Source organism: Thermobia domestica, chromosome 13 (assembly GCF_964235325.1).
Source record: "Thermobia domestica chromosome 13, izTheDome1.hap1.1, whole genome shotgun sequence".
Lineage (NCBI taxonomy): Eukaryota > Metazoa > Arthropoda > Insecta > Zygentoma > Lepismatidae > Thermobia > Thermobia domestica.
In genome coordinates, this window is record NC_137466.1 from 177,225,262 (window position 1) to 177,239,792 (window position 14,531).

Genomic DNA, 14,531 nt, shown 5'->3' on the forward strand with positions numbered 1-14,531 from the left:
GTAACAAGCGAAGATGTTTTAAAACGGGTAGCAGAGAAGAGGAAGCTTTTAACTAGTATTCTCCTTAGGAATGCTAATTGGATTGGACACATCTTGCGAAGAAATTGTCTTCTGCATAACGCCGTAGAAGGAGAGATGGAATGAAAGCGAGAAGTAGAAGAAGAGGAACACAACTGATCGATGATTTGAAATACAGACGAACATGTTGGGTGTTTAAAGAGAAAACTAAAGAATCGAGGTTTGCAAGGGGGTTCGGAGTTTTAATCCCCTCTTGATCAAGTTGATATGCAAGAGAAATATGTATCGTATTAAGATAAGTACGAGGCATATGTCAAAAAAGTGCTGGTTAAAAAAAATAAAATGATACTAATAAAAGAAATTAGTAATGATTGCTATACAAGTACATACGTTAGGTACTTTTTCGACGTAGTCACCATGAACCTGCAGACATTTCTGGTAGCGTATCACAAGCTTCCGTATACCCTCTGTGCAAAATCTGCCACCTGAGAGTAAAGTTAGAATAGAACTGATGTGTTGAGCACCACTGTCGTTGAACTGCTTCGATGAAAGCCACTTCTTTCAGGTTAAGAGAAACAAAGAAATCACCGGAGGCATGATCGGGGCTGTAAGGAAGATGATTGAATCCCCCATCGAAATCGTTGAATTGTCTCAACAGTACGAGCAGCTGTGTGTGTATGTGTGAGCGGGCGTTATCATGAATCAGAAAAATTCCAGAGCGTAGCATTTCTCCCCGCAGATTTTAAATGACACGTCACAGATTAATCAGTGTCTGACGATACACATCTTCTGTAATTGTTTGTCCTGATTCCAAGAATTCCACGAAAATCAAATTCATTTGTTCCCAAAACTTCGTTGCCATGATTTTGTTAATTGATGGTTTTTGTTTGAATTTCTTCGCTTTAGGAGAACTAGACTGCTGCCATTGTATTTACTGCTACTATGACTCCCCAGTGGCATACGATATTCAGGTTTCGTTCTTCATCACTGTGTAAAAATAAAATATCAGATTTACACAGAACCTGGCGACTTATTATCTTATGCCGTGTGAGTGATAAGAAACACATCGATCATTTAGTAATTTAGATATACTTAGCGTGATTTTTTTTTGTTATGTTTGTACATTGTCTTGTTCTGAAAAGACCTTCATTGCTGATGGAAGGGGTCCTATTGAGGTCCTGTACGGAAACAGGAGGGTAATGAGACTGTTCCCCCCCCTCCTGTAGAATAAAAGCGAATACTTTCGGTTGCGTTTCGGTAGCGTAACAATCTAAGAAAGGGATCAAGTTGACGACTTTCGCAGTTGGATAATTTTCGTAAATGACTGATGTACGAAACTCTCTCTCTCTCTCTCTCTCTTCAGTGTTTTCATAAAAACACCTGGTCGTCAAGTTCTTTTGCTTTATACGAAGCAACCTTTGTTCTTAAACTGTAGATGCCGTAACAAAATGCTGTATTCCGTGCAGTATCTGAATTGATGTTTAAATTTGAACACTGCTCTCACATCTACCAATCCGCTTACAGTGATGTTCCCAAGATTGTGTTGAGGGAGTTTAATTCGATATACAATGCAATATATTCTTAATGAGATGAGAACCTTATGAAGATGTCGGGACTTTCACCCACTAAAGGCAACTTTCTCACCGGAGGTTTGGCAACAGCGTATTGCGAGCTCATTAGTCAAAGAGAAACATCAACTGTGCTGCTACGTAGTATAGCGGCCTTGCGTTTGTCTTTTGCACTCTCTTCGGAATCCACCCTGCATGCAGCAACGAATAAATTATTCTCAAGATTACAAAACTAAACGTTCTCTGCTGCACAGTCACCGTTTTACAAATTTATCTCATGTTGCCGTTGGGTTGGTGGTAAGAAAGTCTGCGTGCGTATCTGAAATTCTTCATATGTGGGCACGTATATTGAAGAGGGTGTCTAACTATGGCTAATCTCTTCTTTCGAAATGTGTGTATTACACTATTGGTAACAGGTCAAACCCTTCTACTTATATGAAAGCTCCCATATAGCTATGTGGATATTGTGTTTGCTTTTGGTGCGGAAGACCCGGGGTTAATTCCCAGCGCGAGTTCATGTAGCTCACATTCCACGTTAAGCCGTAAATCTACGTCTTATATAGCCTCGTTGGTAAAAGGGACACTTAACTCAAGTCAGACATCTTCTACTTAAATATTAGTAAAAGTTTTGGCTTTGGCGCATCTGAAATAAGATACCGGATACGCTATTGGTGTTTGCATGTAGTTTAATTATTTATTTATTGAGATGGAGAATGAACTATTTCAACATGAAATATGTATTATATTTTCGTAGTGACTTTGGCTCTGCCTGAAAATGAAGAGAATTCCTCAAGCAGAAACCAGAGAGATGTACTAGCCCTGTATGTGAGAATCGGATTAAAGCCTGCTGAACAGTTGTCGGAGGAAAATAAGAACTGTAGCTATTCTACTTACCGGAGTCCTGTTTGTGGCTCAGATGGCAAAACCTATTACAATGACCAGCATCTTCAATGCGTAAGAAAGAGGTACCCAGAGAAAAGTAAGTGGTCGCTTTGTTTTAGTTAAGCTGAAATACTTAAGGCTAGTTCTAACAAGGAATATATGTAAGAGGAAGAGAATGTGTGTGTAATTCACTTTCAGAAATGTTACAGATGATGTGGATAGAAATTGCAAAGTAAATAATAAAAAAAAAATATAAGGTACCACAATAAATGTATGGTACTATTCTATGATATGAGAGCCAAATTACTCAATTCGATATTACTTTTTAGTGCTTTTTAGAATCTCTGATGTAAACATTAAAAATCATAATTTGTATTTACAGACAAGAGCTAAAAATTTAAGAACAGTGACTATAATTCATATTTAGTTATTTGCATGTGTGCATGACATGTATCTTTTTCACGCGTTACCCTAGCCAGGCGTTTTTAAGTTGGTCACAAGGAAGCGGGTGAGGTTAAATTTACATTGATGTTGCAGCACCCACGTGAGACGTAATGTCACGGATAAAGAGAATAAAAGAAGCCCTGCAGGGCTTCTAACCCCCTTCGCTCGTTGATGCTAGCTCAGCTATGTTTCGTAAACTAAGTAAATCACTTTTATCATTAAAGTTGTATGTGCCTCCCTCTCAATAAACTTGTGCGTGCGATTCTCTTAACTACCCACCACCCGACCCCCTATAACTTCTCTCTTCGCGAGGGGCCCACTTCTTACTCTCCTGTTGGTTTATAACTTTATTGTTTATAAAGGCTATCAGAAATTTCTAGGTAAATGATGGAAAAAGCACAATTTATGCATTACATATTGCGTACAAGGACAAATGAGTATTATTTTCATCTTATTTTAATGACAAAAGTATATAAAAAATTTTAAAAAAATTGGCCGGGTTTCAACTAGTGCTGTCGAAATCGGTTTTTGAAAAAATCGAAAACCGGTTTTTGAAAAAAGTGAAATTTCATAAAACCTAAATGTCGGTTTTGCGGTTTCAGTTTTGAAAACCGTTTTTGCGGTTTCGGTTTCGAAAACCGTTTTTGCTTTTTCGGTTTTGAAAACCGCTGTTGCGGTTTCAGTTTTCAGAAAAGCGGTTTTCTTAAAAACCGAAAACCGCAAATGTCACAATAATTCGACAGCACTGGTTTCAATCCACGTCAAAAGCGATTCTTATTATTAGCCCGCTCGCTACCATGCTCGGTTACGAGGGAAGACAGCAACTAGCGTTTGATTTGTGCTATGTGTAGGCAACGTGACGAGAAACGGGTAACTCCAACCAATCAGAACCGTGTATTTAGCTCCTATGGCTAGGGTCGAGCGTGATTTAAATATATGCGTGTGCATGTTTTATTTTTTCCATTTAATTCACATGAATGTTACAGATTCCCTTTTTCTTCTTGTTCGTCTTTTCTTCTTTCGTTTTGTTTCAGATTTGAGGCAGCAAAGTTCCCATTCGTGTTTCTGTGAAAAAGCTGCAACTGAAACATTGGTGTCCCCTGTCTGTGGCAGCAATGGTAAAACATATCAAAACATTTGGATATATTATTGCTACCTAGATACATACCATCCAAGTAAGTATCTTTTATTTTTCTATTTGACAGACGTGCTTTTTTTTAAAGCTTTTATCGACTATTATTATTTAGGCATTTGTACATATCACTGTAATTGATAATGCAAAATATAACGACTCATATTTTGCTTAGTTTATAATAAAACAGCCTTTTTAAATTCATAAAACCTACTCATTTATTGCTATAGTGTTCCTTGCGGGAATAATAATGGGTAATTTGGCATAATTTTGCTTACGAAATTTCCCATCACAAATTTTCAGGAAGCTCTACTGACTTCATTCGTGTGTAAATAGTACTTGCAGTTGCAAGTATCATGACAATAGCTACTGCACATTTCTTCAAAATGTATTCTATATTACTCGTCACGAAGGAAATCCTTGTATCTTTTTGATTTTTTTTTCAATAAGCGATTATAATGTTTAATTCAATGCGTCTTGACTTACATTTACACCAGGTAACGTTATATCTTGTGTAATATCGTTACCTTCCTGATGATAGGAATTCACATAAAGCAAAATGGAGAACTTTTAGTTTTTTTTCCTAAGAAATATCCTGAAAATCCATTTTTCCTGTATTTATACTGTTACATTAAAAAAGTTGTTTTGGCCATAATATATGTATAGTTCAAACGTCAAAGAACCTTTTATTAACTATAAGAAGGGACATCTCGATGACGAAAGGACACGTTATAAATCATATCCGTCGGTTAAAAACAGACAATAGTTATTGTTCAATAATTAGAGAGCGTTGAATGTCTAACGGTAGATCGGATTCCACCTCATTAAACTGAAGGTCCGCATCTCACTTAGCCTGGGTGTTGAAAAAATATTTAAAAAAATACATAGAACTATAGAAAACGTGATTTGTTTTGTCTCATCAATAAAAAACAGTTGAAATTCCGTTTTCAAAGTTGACTCACTTTCTACAATAGTGTCGAGGTAGTGTTAATTCTTAACAAAGTTACCCTATTGGGGAAAGAATCGCCCTTTCTTAAATTTTTAAAAGCAAATATTTATTACCAGTATAAGTGTACTTGCAACACAGTTAACTAAACCTCTCATCACTTACTTTCTTGTGTCTCAAATTAACCATAATTAACAGGTTTATTCCATGTAGTTTTGCTACAAGTAGTATTTTTGTTGTTGTTCAAAAATTTGTCTACCCCAAACTTTGATGACTCAAATCCCGGAAATCAAAGGTCTATCGTGAAATTTCATTTGCATAGAGGTAAAAGTGATATCATCAGCCTCCACTTTGTTTCTCTTATGTTTTAGAAAATGAATTTTAAGTTTTTGATCTATTTTTTATGAAAATTTGAACTACAATATTTCATATAACTACTGTTAAAATGTAAATCATTTTGAATAACTTTAAAGATATGAAAAATAATTAAAAATCAAAATAAATCATTTTGTAGAAAATAGTTTTGTTTAGAAAATAGATAATATGAGCCGCTACGAAAAATAAAAATGATAATTAGTTTAGAGAAGTCTATGACAGAAGATGCATTTTATTCTTATAAAACCTAAAAATAAAGATGATATGAGGTGAAAAATGATTAAAAACCATTCATTCATTACAAGACCATTAAAAATTTTCTTATAAATTAATGGAAAGGGTACTTAAAAATAAATGGAGAGAATCACTAAGAACTTTTTAAAATCCTGTGTAAAATATCTATTTGGAAAAGATACAAAAGTAAATATCTTCTGTTTCCAGCCCAGTCGTGTGTCCATATTTCGCAGATTGCTCATTGCACTCAGTTTTTCTCGGTTATCTATCGAACATTATATCGCAGAACAGGCAAACTGCTTTATTATCGGGGTTTTTATGCCTCTGATTTAGGGTTTGATATATTACGCTCTGTAGATAACTATGTTTTTCTTATAACTTCATGTAACATATTCTTGAATTTTTAATGTAGTTATTTGTTAAGTTAGGTGGTAGAGAAGCCTACGGCTGAACTCTCGACTCATAAATAAAGACATGTCCAATTCAATTTATTTCAATATTCCTCACAACCGATACCTGATTCACGTCATTTTTCACCTGCATCTTTAAGAAGCTTCCTATGTATTGTCTACTTTCCTTTCCATTTGGATTTTCTTAATATGATGTTGTTAGTCTTTTTTTTTAATCTGTCAACTTCCTTTCTCTTAAGTTGAGTTTGGTCTCTCTTCTTTTTTATTCAGCAGCCATAATTTTGGAGCTCATATACCAAGCACTTCTTGGGTCTCATATTACAACTGTCGCAATATTGGAGTTGGAACATTCGTAATCAATCTTTATAACTTCAAAAGTTGCATGGTATCTACAGGAAAATAGCTATTTCAACATGCTTTATCTATTGCAAGAATATACTAGCATGAAATTAAAAACAAAATTTTTACCTTTCAAAGTTTTTTTTTCTTAATTTCAGTTAGACAAAGCAAAAACAACGCGTTAACTCGCAAACTAAAACCAAAATGATTAAGAACGCTCTGGTGGAAAAGGCATTACTGGACTGACAGTTCAAGTCGTCATCACCAGGTTGAGAGCGATGTATAAGATATTGAGGGAACTTTTAATACCACCTTTACGTCTACTAAATTTGTTTATATCTATCATCATGCTAGGTTTCGTGAAGATCCAAGGAATTTTGTACGATATACAGAAAATATACATGTGTCTTTTTAAATAAACGATGTACGTTATAGTTGAGCATCGTTTTTTTTTTTTCTATGTGTGTTCCAAGGATGGTATAAAATAGAGGATCTGCCTACATAACAAAATCGTGAAGCCATACGTCTCAGTTTCGCCACGCCTACTCCGCCCAATAAGACAGCAATGTTTTGAGAGAACATTCATGGCTGAAAGGAAAGTAGCCAATCAGACGTGCCGATGCTCGATTGTGTTTTGTCTTCATAACATCCTTGGTGTAATTAAAGTTTCTGAAGTAATTAATTCGACGATTGCAGAAAGAACCTCAGTCATATTTTTCTCTTTTATAAAACCAAAACATTGGTTTAGAAACATTCTCTGATTTTCTAGGTATATATATGTAACTTTTTGTATAGAAAAGACCAGAGTCGGTAGCTATACCACATTGTAAATGCAACGTCGAAAACAGTGGCTACATCAGATTTTCCTAGGGAAGAGGCCAGGATTGTCTACTGACATAAGAATTTCACGTATTTTTTTACTTACGTATTAGTATACAATTTATTAAAAAGCATATGTTGCACAAAACCAGGAGGGCAATCACCCTCTGCCCTCTACAAATGACGCCACTGGTTGAAATATAGGTTGAGTGCAAACAAGATGGCCTTTGTAGATATTTAAGTACTTTTTCTTTAATATTTCAAAGCTATCGTCTACAAAATAGACTCAAGTCGTTTCGGCAGTAATTGATTCCATTTATTTAACCTTCATAATTTCTCTCTTTTCAACGCAGATTCTACGTTTAATATTACTAAGAATGGTACGTGCGATAACAAACCTTATGATGTATGTTCCCGCCAGTATTATCTGCCAGTTGTCAAAGTCTGTGGGTCCGATGGCTATACTTATAGCAGCGTTGCAGGGATGTTATGTGAAGCCAAGACTAAGAAAAAAGGTAATCTTTTTCATTATTAAGTGTTAAATTTCTCATATATGTACTCGTATAAACCTCAGTATTTGTGTGTTTGAAAATTACATAAGTGCTCATAATTGAGGGGTGCGGTGGAAAAACTTGATAACTCTAATAGCAATCTTGCATTCAGTTGATGCACTTTCCTTACAATAGTTTAATCATCCTAATAATAATATTATTTTTGAAAGTTATGTTTTTTTTGTTTTTTTTTTTTTTGCCAGCTAGCCAACGCTAGCTACTACCCGAAGAGGGTTACGCCCTCTGTAGGGGAAGAGATGTTTAATGCATTGTGCTGTTCAGGAAGCAGTGGTTGGGATATGGGTTGATACATAAACTTTATTGTTCAAATTGTGATGGTCATTATGGCCTTTAACCATAATCATGAAGTAAGGGAAATACATAAGCTTCAGTGAAGGAAAAGCATAACTGTAAAATTATATGAGATGAGAAGATGAAATGAAGTGCGAAACTCACTACAACACATAGGTTCTGTTAGTGGAACAAATGCAGGTTATCTTCTCGCCTAGGGGCGGCGCTAGGCATCAATGAAGACAGAGGAGCCCTGTTAGTACAGAAGGTATTACTGTGCATATGATGGCCATATGTGAGGTAGATGAGCGTCTGTAGAGTATGGTTAAAGTTATGGCATAAAGACTAATTCAAAAAAGGAAAACCCGCACAGGTGGCTGGGCGAAGCGATCTTGTACACTAATTTGTAATTTCAATCGTGTTTCTCCAACGACTTTATTCTCGTGGGTTATCAACTTTTCCATCACGTCCCTCAATTGTTAAAAACTACCGAAATTTAGAAATTATGTCCCCCAGCGTTGTGAGGCAAACTCGGGAGTCACGTGAATAAAAGTCGTGACGGCCACTAGGAATAGAAAGTTCCTGATGCGCCTTTTACAGACAAGGTGACGCAGCTCGCTAACCACGTGTTTGTTGGTAGGCTGGTCTTAGTTCAGCCAACTGCTAACAGATGGCGTTGGAGCGGCTCAGGCCCATAAGCGCTATCATGCCAGTTGTTGGTTAGTTTTAGATTTCGAAAAAGAATCATTAAAATCTAACCACTAAAATTCTAGTTTGTTTCAAAGAACATACAATTGAAGAGTAAGGGAAAAAAAGAAGGAATGTCACAAAATTACATTTTTGAGAAAACGGCATTTTAATATTGAAAATCACATACAAAGAATAGGGTTATTAAATCTTTTGCTCCTTTTTACATGGATATTTCTACATCTACGCGTGCATAGCATATACAATGAAATAGTACCAAGAGTCACCAACAGATTGGACAAAGCTCCCGGTAAAGCACATGCATGGACATTCCTTGTTTTTTCTCCTTACCCTTCAATTATTCCCGATTTAAATAAATGAGTTGAAAAAAGAAAAAAATGGCCCAGGTATTCTACACTGTTAAGGATTCATACTAGAAAGCAGAGCAAATTTTAGAATAACATTTACCATTAATTCTTACCACTTACCTTACCATGATATACTATTGTTTTATGTGTTATTTATTTTCGAGTATATTACTCACTATAAATGTTATAATACTTTCTTCCTAATTTAATAGGTCTATTGTTACATTATTTTCAGAAATAACACTGAAACATCCTGGAAGATGCTCTTGCTCCAAACCAAATCTTGAATATTCTCCAGTCTGTGGCTCTGACAATCACACATACGCCAACATTGAACAACTGAAGTGTGCCTCTAAACAGAAAGGATATTATTGGTCTAACTCAAGAAGTAAGATATATATATATATTATAATTTATTATTATGATGATGAAAATTAAGAACTGTTATGAATGAAAGATTCACAAGATAAATATTTAGCTGTTTTTGATTTATAACGATTTATATGAAATTTATATGGGAACTTATAAAAGCTTTTAAAAATATGCATCAACTTTTAAAAAAACACTAAAAACAGAAAATAATAAAAAGCGTTTAAAAGTAGAAAATAATAATAGAATCATAAAGCGTTGAAAAGCAGAAAATAATTCATTATTATTATATAGAAAGAAACCTGAAGTCATGCTAAGATAAACAAATTATTGCCTATTACAAAACTATTTTGACGTAAGTTTATGAGAAATTAATTTGTTTGGCCTGTCACGATTTCAAATTTCTTTCATACAGGGTTGAAAAAAAACATGTTTTTTTTAAAAAAATCATAAAAAACGTTTTTTATGTTTAAAACATGTTTTTTTTTGTTTAAAACGTTTTTAACGTTTAAAACAAAGTACTTTGTTTTAAACAAGAAAAAAACATGTTTAAAACGTTTATTTTGTTTAAAACAATAATCTACATAAGCATATATATTACATTTTTACACTCTTAGGTACTGCTTGCCATCTATATTCAACCGCTATATCAAATTTCGGGAACTTCCCTAATCTCGATCCGCCCAAATGTTCAATTCCGGAGAAAAAATCGGGATTTTCCCGATCTCCGTTCACAGAATATGTAGTTTAGTTTCTTTGTGTTACGTTCAACTGGTCGTCTGCATTCTTCATCTTTAAACTCCCATTGACGCAACTGCTGTGTCAGGGCTTTAAACCTCAATGGCTCAGTCTTAAACCTCAAATTAAGGCTGGAAGATGGTTTTGGTACTAATTTATTCCTCAAAGATGCAACTTTCCTGGTGTGCATTTTATGTATGTGGGAGGAGGGTAAATATCGTGTTTTTTTTGTTTTCAACAGTTTTTTGGGGGCCGTTCCCCCTCTTGGGGGATAGATTCATAAAAATTGTTACATGAAGCAATGAAGTAGGTTACTACATGGTAATATCGTGTTTTTGTACCAGGGTTGGCTGGTTTAAACCAAAAAACGAAAAATGTTCCTAAAAGTGTAAGTGTTTGTAAAATCTTGATGAACACACGTTTGTGGGTTATCACGTTTCACTCCCGTATATTATTCGTATTATATTCAGACCTAAATTCCCCATTCATTACTCAAAAAGATTATACTGCATAAGCAACTTTATATATATAAGTTTATAAATGTTTGTTTTGTGATTTTTTTTTTTTGTAGTTGTTATTATTGTTTTTATTTAATTGCAATCAAAGAAAAATTCTAAATATTGTTTCGTTTTAATGTTTACTATTGATAAAATACATCGAAATGCCGTACTTTTTGTGTGGGGGAGGGGGGTCAGACCCCACGAGAGACATTTAGTGAAATGAGAAGTCTCTTTGGTATTTATTTATGTATAAATGAGTCTGAGCCAAAGTCGACTCAAATAATTCGTATCTTTATTCACTTTTCTTACTAATATGCAAATTAAGTCGTTGTATTTCTTTAATTTGGACCAATAAAAGTTGCTGTTAACTAACTCGAACTAAATTAGTTCTTCTGTACTCCGTAGTACTTTGAAATTGTCCATATGTAATTCTGTATAATGCTTTCACTTGTGCAACTGTTTATCTTTTTGTCCTTCTGAAATGACTCTTGACAGTTATATTAAGAAGCATGTAAAGATCAGTACAACGTATTTTTATCAAGATTCCTTCGTGAGTGAGTCGGCAGACGTATCGCATTTGTGGCCAATTAGTCCTGGTTCCGAGTTCAAATGGAGGACAATTTCTCTCGGATGTAACTCGAGAAACGATTTTTATTCCGCTTGAAGCTTATGTGATCCCTTCCAGCATAACCCGGTAGTTGCATAATAACATCAAGGCGAAACAAACTTATTTCTGTCCATATATGATATGAATATATAGAGCAAATTATTTAAACCAAAAGAACCTGGTTTAAACCAAAAAAAAAGCGTTTTTTTTTGTTTTTCCAATAAAAACCATGGTTTTTGCCAACCCTGATTTGTACTTCTTGCTTATTATGGGGAGCAGGGAGGGGACAAAGTTAGCCAATTTTTGGAGTTTCAGTTTTTTGACGTAAATTACATTTATTTTTACAACAAACATCAATAGCTCAGTCCTTAATTAAGCTAGAAAGGTGATTTGGTACCAAAGTATTTTTGAGAGATAAAGCTTTCCGTCACTTGCATTTTATGTATATACGGGGTACGTATGTACGGCCGAGAGAGGGAGGATGAATTTTTTTTTTCATCATTTTTTTCATCAGGTTTTGGCGGGTATTCTTCCCCTCTGTGTGGTACATCCATAAAAATTGGTATGTGAAGCAATGAAGTAGTCCCCTACATGATAGTAACCTGTATGTGTACTTGTTGTTTATAGAGGAAGAGGGGGTCAAATTTGGTTAATTTACATTTATTTTCGGGACGGTCCCGTATAACACAAGATATATTTCACTGAAGTGGTCTAGAAGCATAATTCTTGTTCGTATACATGATGTGTGCAGAAAAAATGATTTGCATATGGACGTGGTACTATAGTGGGGGAGGGGAGAGAATGTCTAATTCAATGAATGTTTTTCTGCGCATATTTTTTTAAAAAATATTTCCTACATAAAACGAATTCATTACGCAATGGCAGCAATGGCTACCATTTCTTATATTATTGTCACAAGTATGTGGCCTACACATTAGCATCATTTTGTCAGCGCAGGTAACTGCAAGGGTTGCCAGGGCCCCGCAAAGTCAATATTTTCATATTTTTAATGATTTTTTATGTCTGTTCTTTTTCTACGAATACGGCGGGAATTTGACGCATATTATCTCGTTGGAATTTGTGGTCTATAAGCTTTTCAATGATGTATATCTCATGAAATGTTCAAATACTTCACTTGAACTTCTGTTGGTTTAGTTATAAGCACACTGATGTGCAGAATTTCGTTCAGTAATTGCTGTTATAATAAGAATATAACTCTGCTTGTAATTTACTCCATGCACAAACCCTGCGGAGGATGGGTTGTTTGTTAGAAAATTAAATTAGCTTCTTCAATCTGATATTTTAGTTGTTTTAAACATGTCCAACCAGCATCGAAAAAAAACACGTTTAAAACAATTTGTTTAAAACGTTTAAAACAAACTGAATAAAACAACAGCCCTCGTTTTAAACATGTTTTAAACACTTGTTTTAAACATTTTGTTTTAAACATATCAACCCTGCTTTCATAGAAAATAGTAATGAATTATTTTCAGCTTTTAGTAGCTTTATGATTATTATTTTCTGCTTTTTACAACATTTGCTATTTTCTGCTTATTGGTGTTTTTTAAAAGTTGGAACATATTTTTAAAGTTTTTATTTTCAATTGTTTATTATACTTTTGAAGTTGGTTATTTTTCTTTTAAGTTCAATTAATTTTTCCACTTTTTCGTTACCTCAATTGTTTAGTTAGGTTGGACTAAGGAATAAGACATAGCTCTGGAGACTATCAGATCCCGACGAAATTTATATGAAATGTACGAGGAAATACAATCTTTGAAAGTAAAAAAAGGAATAATCAGTAGCAATACCTTTATGTGTGAACATGCACTTAATGAAGTCGGTTAGTTACGATAGTCGTTGAGAAGATTAACTTCAATAGTCTAGCTCTGAAGACTATGATCAGATTCTAGTGCAATTTATATGAATCCACCCCAAAATCATACTTTTTTGAAAGAAAAAGTAAATCAGCAAAGGTCCTATCTGGTTGCAAATGTGAACAGACTTTGTTAGAGACAGTTGAAATTCAGCTCAAATGTAGATGATACTATGTAGATGGTATTCCTAAAATGGATGGAACATAATCAAAAAAGAACAAAATATGAACATTACAGTCAATGGAAAATCAATTTAAAAAAATGAAATCATCTACATATCTCAAGAACTGTAATAAGGAGATGGCTAAGTAAAAGCTTATTGCAGAGACATAATGAAGAGCTTAAAAATGGTGTACAATATGTAAGGTAAATATGGATACAACATTAACAAAGTTGTCAACAAGTCAAGTTGTTAGAGTAAAATCAACAATAATGATAAAGTAAATGCATCTTCTGCGAATTATCCAGGGCACCCCATGTAGAAGTTACGTGCTTGAAATATCTCACATCTGGATTTGGAATTTCCAGACTGGATTTAGCACGCAACGTGTCTTTTGACCTGATCACTTGACACTATCTGGTCCTTACGGCAAACTGGATAGGTCCTTTGTACACCTACGTTGAAGTAATTTGTAATTATGCACACAATCTTAGTACTGACACTGTCAGCCTTTTAGGAGTTTCATAGTCTAGATCCAAAGACCATCATTGGATCCTCACAATATTTACACGAAACCACTAGAAAAGTATACTCTTCCAAACAAAAAATGAATAATCAAAATTAGTGTCGAAATTATTAAGGTATATGTATCTGAATGTTTTCTTTATAATTAATTAATTATCAATATTTCTTGATTATTTTATACGTGAGCTATGTAACATGAATTTCTGTCACATGTATCCTTGTGTTCTGCTCTATGGAAATCAGCTTTGAAACCGTAAGTAGTAGTAGCTTTCAACCACTTCCGGTTTGGTAGAGTGTTGCAGGTTGTAATGGTATGTTTTCTTGATACCCAGAGTCGTTTACAGAAAACCAGTAATCGCTATCTAATACTATTTTGTTGTATGTCGATAAATGTTAACATCGGAAATTGTTTACTTTAGTCGCTTTTGGTTTGAACGGAAGGTTAACGGAAAAAATAGAACCTATTCTTGGGACGTTGAATTAGTTGTAAAAACTAAACGCATCTCGATATCTGTTCCCGTTTTGCTCTATGCAAATTAGTATTGAAACCGGGAGTAGTAGAAAACTTGAAGAGCTTCTGGTTTTAGTAGAATGTTCGGGGTTGTCATGAGACTTTGCCTTGAGACGCAAGAAACCTTTTTTTTTTTTTTTTTTTTTTTTTTTTTACCGTTTTCGTTCTATGGCGATAAACGTT

General features: G+C 34.4%; 1 protein-coding gene across 1 annotated transcript in view; it reads left to right on the forward strand.

Moving 5' to 3' along the window:
- The window catches only part of LOC145668789 (serine protease inhibitor dipetalogastin-like), a 50,268-nt gene that overhangs the window by 19,331 nt on the left and 16,406 nt on the right, over positions 1–14,531 (forward strand). Inside the window, exons 2-5 of the mRNA XM_081736953.1 lie at positions 2,341–2,565; positions 3,947–4,087; positions 7,521–7,682; positions 9,300–9,452. Of these exons, the coding sequence (XP_081593079.1) occupies positions 2,341–2,565; positions 3,947–4,087; positions 7,521–7,682; positions 9,300–9,452 (681 nt within the window). The remainder of the gene's footprint in view (positions 1–2,340; positions 2,566–3,946; positions 4,088–7,520; positions 7,683–9,299; positions 9,453–14,531) is intronic.